The 5,278-nt window shown below is 39.9% G+C and overlaps 1 protein-coding gene across 3 annotated transcripts in view; it reads left to right on the top strand.

The window, feature by feature from the left end:
- Positions 1 to 3,173: 3,173 nt before the first annotated feature.
- Positions 3,174 to 5,278, top strand: part of Smp_120960.1 (ribonuclease pH related) — a gene marked incomplete at both ends in the record, with an annotated part of 19,678 nt that continues 17,573 nt past the window's right edge. Inside the window, 4 exon segments of one of the 3 annotated variants that reach the window (XM_018799558.1) lie at positions 3,174 to 3,245; positions 3,281 to 3,308; positions 3,342 to 3,436; positions 3,483 to 3,620. In XM_018799558.1, coding sequence (XP_018651337.1) covers positions 3,174 to 3,245; positions 3,281 to 3,308; positions 3,342 to 3,436; positions 3,483 to 3,620 — 333 coding nt within the window. 3 annotated transcript variants of the gene reach the window in all.

Genomic DNA, 5,278 nt, shown 5'->3' with positions numbered 1-5,278 from the left:
CAGCATCAGCCATCTAAGCTGTTAACTTAAACCAGCCGCATCATTTCGGCAACTGGAAGCTTGACAGATGGCACTTGACATTTTACTGCCACTTTTTATAGGCGGCCCCTAAAGTTGTGTTTTATTTTATCTACTGATATTGAGTACGATCTTCAGTGAAGAGAGTGTAATGGCAGCCTTCCAGTGTTCAATTTCTAATAGACGAATGCAATGTTTGCACTATAAAAGACGAAAATACATTTGAAATGATCTTAAACTACATTTTCGTGTGCTTTTAGGTGCAAACGGATATTTAGTATGCAAACATTGCGAGCAGTCTGAATACTTGGTCACAAAGTGGTCGATGTCTCATGCTAGGGGACTTTAACACACCCATGGTAGACCGGGAAAATGTGCAAACTGAATCGTCAGATAATTCCTTCGAGCAGGAACTGCTTGATGCGGTTAGCACATGCGCCCTAGTGCAACATGTGACAGAAGCGACCAGGTACTACCTGGGCTGTGAATCATCCTTACTAGATCTTATATTGACTCACTATGAGGATGACGTTGCGAACTTCGATTAAACGCCACCCCTAGGTAAAATGATCATGCAGTTTTTACTTTTGACTTCCATATAACTGTCAATCACGAGCACGCGTCAGCTCAATCCAGACCTAACGTCTGGAAAGCAAACATACAAGACATCATGCACTCAGCATCGTCAGTAGATTGGACAACATACCCATAGTCCTTAATTGAAACGGCTTGGGACGTATTTCGAAATTTATACTTAAAAGTTACCGCACCCCACATCACTTGGACTACACCTAGGGGGCCGAAAAACTCCACGATGATTCAGTAGGGAGATTTGCATCCTTCCCTGTAAGAGAAGAAAAATCTGAGATAGATTTAGGCTACTAAGGATTGATGAGACAAAACCTCAGTATCGAACAACTCGGAATACCTGTGGCTCGACCCTCTGTATGTCTAGAAAGCCGTACGAAGATAAAATTGTTAAGGAATCCGTAGAATGTCCTAAACGCTTGTATCCCTATATAAACCAAAGGACAAAAAGAAGAGGAAACATTCCTTCACTATGGAGAAACAGCACCGCCTACTACTCTAGCAATGTATATACCATAGAAACACCCTTCCCACCAGTCCATGCAAATCCCTCCACACAAACACTGGACAGTGTGACCATTAAAGAACTCAATGTCTGCTCAATAAGCTTGACATAGGTAAATCCACAGGGCCCGATGAATTGCATCCTAGGCTACTAAAAAGATTATCTAACTTCGTTGCGAACCCTTTAAGTATATGTTTTAATCTATCCGTAACCCAGGGTCGTTTACCAAAAGACTGGAAGAATGCCATAACAAGTCCTGTCTTCGAAAGAGGTACGAAACATAAATCTGAGAATTACCGAACGATTAACCTATCTAGTGTGGTTGTTAAAATCTTAGGAAAGATCATTCGGAAGGAGTTGTTTAAATACCTCGATGAAAACCGGATCCTTCCGGAGAAGCCGCATGGTTTCAGAATAGGTTATTCTTGTCTCACTAATTTATTAGTCACTCGTGAAAGCCGGTGCGCTCTTAAGGACCAAAAGTTACCTGCAGGCGTAGCCTACATCGATTTCAGCAAAGCTTCTGATAAAGTTCCGCACAATCGGCTGTTATATTAGCCAAGAATTGTCGGGATTGGAGGCAATCTATTGATGTGAATAAAAGGCTTCCTAGTTGGGCGCCAACAAAGAGTAAGGATGAACTCCAAGTCGTTTAGCTGGGAAACTGTGCTTCGTGGAGCCCCCCAGGGTACAGCTTTGGGGCCAGTGTTATTCCTTTTGTACGTAAATGACCTTCCTCGTTTACTATTATCATCGGTCTTGCTATATGCTGACGATGTCAAGATATGGAGGCGATACAAAGTAAGAGTGACATCTCAGAACTCCAAAATGACCGGGAGAAATTATCTGAATGGTCTCAAACCAGGCAGTTGCCGATAAATACTTCCAAGTGTATTGCGATGCATATCGGTCATCAAGGTACATATACATACACGATGAATAACACTGAGTTACCTGTTGTCCAGACACACAATGACTTAGGAGTCATCGTTAGCCAAGATTTAAAGACTACTGCACACTGCCGTGCAATAGCTGCCAAAGTTTTTGGAACTTTATGGTCAATACGTAGGGCTTTTAGTCATGTAGAAACTAAGACGTTTTTGACTTTGTATACAGTGTTCGTGCGTCTTAAACTTGAGTACTGCATACAAGCGACTAGCCTCTGCTTAAAAAAGACAGTAAGCTTTTGGAAAAGGTTCAGAGAATAGCAATTCAGCTAGTTCTCGGAATAGCGAAGCTCCCGTATGATGCTAGACTTGCCAAGCTAAACCTATTCCCGTTGTCATATCGAAGAACCAGAGGCCACTTGATTACAGTTTTCAAATTGCTTGGTGATAAATTTGCACATGATATGCCCTCATTTTTCTTGTCTTCCAAAATTGAAGATCTACGAGGACACTCCAAAACAGTTCACAAGCCCAGGACAAATTACTTGTCAGCTGACTATCGACTTTCCCATCGAATCATCAACGAGTGGAATTCATTACCACAGCATGTAGTTAAGACTCCATCCGTCGACTCTTTCAAAAGAAAGTTGTATCAACTGAGAGACCATCATTGCCAGGACTAACACAGGCCATCAATCCTCCTGTCCTTTCCAAACTGAAACTGTTAACTGGATTTCAGCCCAACTGATTGTTTACTGTGCTTATTTATAATTTCTAATGATTGCATACATGAGGCATTCTTTACTGCGACTTTCCTTCTTATTTGTCAGGCTGCCTCATAATGTTTGCTAGATATTCGTTAAGATTGCCAGGATACAGACGTTAACTATATAATGCAAACTTATTCCTAGTCCTAATAAATGGATCGCAGACACTGAAACAGTGCTTTTTTGTTAGAGGTAGTTATTTCGATTTCGCGGTCTAAACAATCTACATATCTCATTGTCACTGATTGCCTATCTGTTATTTTCTTCAATAAATGTGGGCACATTGTTTCCGTTTTCTGGGTCCTCGAATTTAATTTTTTTTCTTTCATTTTCAGCTCTCTTCATGCTACTCTGCATGCTCTTCTAGTACGCAAAATACCCTGCTGACTAGTTGCGAATTGCTACAAAATGCAGTCCGGTTGTGCCAAGCTTGTAGATCCTATTGATTTAGAGTATTTCCTACCAGAGAACAAAGTGGAGGTATTTTCATATATTAAGTCTAACCCTTCCAGAAGAAAGCTGAAAAATGTCCTCCAGATATATGTAAGCTATATTAGTTCTACTAACGACATAAAGTTTTCAGTTTGGAAACCAATCCTATTACTGATGGTTCCGCGTACATTGAAGTAGGTGAAATTAAAGTCTCATGTTCTGTCAATGGTCCTACTGAGGTATACTAGTCATGTATTGCGAGCAGTTAATCTGACTCTGATATAGATGCGCCAAGACAGCCAGTTGGTTGCAGTGCTTAAGTTTGCGTCTTTCTTGTCCTGGTTACCGAAAGATGTTCAAGCGTCTATTGAAAAAAAGCTTAGTCGACTTCTTCTTAGCGCTATTGAACCTTCTGTCATGCTTGTAGGTCTAAACCAAAATTATTTGATTTTGTTTGATGGTTCTTCCTTCTTTCATTTTATTACTTTGTACGCAAAAGAATACTTATAGCGTTTATTATACGGTTGTAAATAATCAGCTTATTCGTGTAGTGGTCTGACAAAACCTTGTTATATACTGTCAGACGACTTTATATGTCTGGAAGTAACATACTTCCATGGTTTTCGCATAGTTCTTTTTTACAAACAAGAGAGTTCTCACCTTCCAGTATCATGTAATACAGTTTATCAACCAAACTTTGTCGGCTTACAAAGTTTGGTTTCGCTGTCTTAAACCATCTTATTTACGTCGGTTAACATCAAAACGCCTTCGTACAACCGTAAAGGCAAAGAGCTTAGCATTTTATAAGGAATGTTATTGCGTGGTCATGTGTTTTATAACCTTTTATAGCGAAGTAATTGTAGATGCCTTCACGTACTTGGCGGTTTTCTACAAAAATCGATATCTACCCCCTAAATAGGCCTGTTGAACAAGGAAAAGTTCACTTTTACGGAGTTTTGAAGCCATGATTCCAATTTACTTGTTTGGTTTGGTGTTTTTCATAATACTGTCCTATACTCAACCAACTATGAGCTCTTCAAACATGGAATGCTCACCTTGAACAGAGGGACTCAAGGTCGTGCAGGCAGGTTCAACTTCGGATTCGAGCTGTACATGGCATGGTCGAAAAGTCATGTCATTGATTCTCGCTTATGTGTTACATGTTGTCGCGGGTTTTTAATGTCGTTTTTTATCGGCTAATCAAAATATTTTTCCGTCACATGTTAATTTTTGTAATATTTATGCGTGTTACATGGCGTTTATTGCAGTCTATTGGTTGCCTGACGTATTTGGAGCTGACAACCTGAATGAATGTTTAGTCGGCCTTATTTGGTAATTTGTAACAATGCAAACTCAGGTAAGTGAAATTCATCATTTATCGAGTCAAAAATTGGACTGAAACTATAGTTTCAAGCAAAAACAAGCTGTAAAATACTTTACATATGACTCGCCTCCCCTATTATGGTAGTGATGAACATGGGTGTTGGTAGTTGTTTATAAACTGTAATTGAAGCAATTGAGAGTCAGACGAAAGCGTAAATAAAGGGGAAATGTCGCTTTTTCGCCTGCACGTGAGGGACAGATTTGTAAGCACACAACATGATTTTTATCCTTCATTCCTATTACAGATGGCCATGTTGACGCGTTTAATGAATGATGATCCTCAAACCTCCATCATGAAACCTGAAGTCGCCATTAATTTCACGCTACTTGGTACTTCATCAAAACGAGCGATTCAGAAGTGCTGGTTTTATGGCTGCGTACGAAGTAAGATAAATAAGGTTTTTAAACTTCAGGTGCACTTACTAATCGATCCCTGTCGTCATCTGTCACTGAGAAAGACCTTGCGAAACTATGTGACATGGCTACACAAAGTTATTTTCACGACATGAGAGACAAAGTACAGAAGCGTCATCGACGGAAGAAAGAACACGTACGTACGACTTCAAAGTGATTATTGTTTTCCGGTTATCTATAGGTAGAGTCTTCCGTGTTTAAGGATATAACCGTAAGTTCAGCTTCAAGTACCTTGTGCAAAACAAGTTTCCTAGATATAGTAACGTTCTTCTTCATTACATTTT

Source organism: Schistosoma mansoni, chromosome 3, assembly GCF_000237925.1.
Source record: "Schistosoma mansoni strain Puerto Rico chromosome 3, complete genome".
Lineage (NCBI taxonomy): Eukaryota > Metazoa > Platyhelminthes > Trematoda > Strigeidida > Schistosomatidae > Schistosoma > Schistosoma mansoni.
This window is presented reverse-complemented; position numbering and strand designations above follow the sequence as displayed.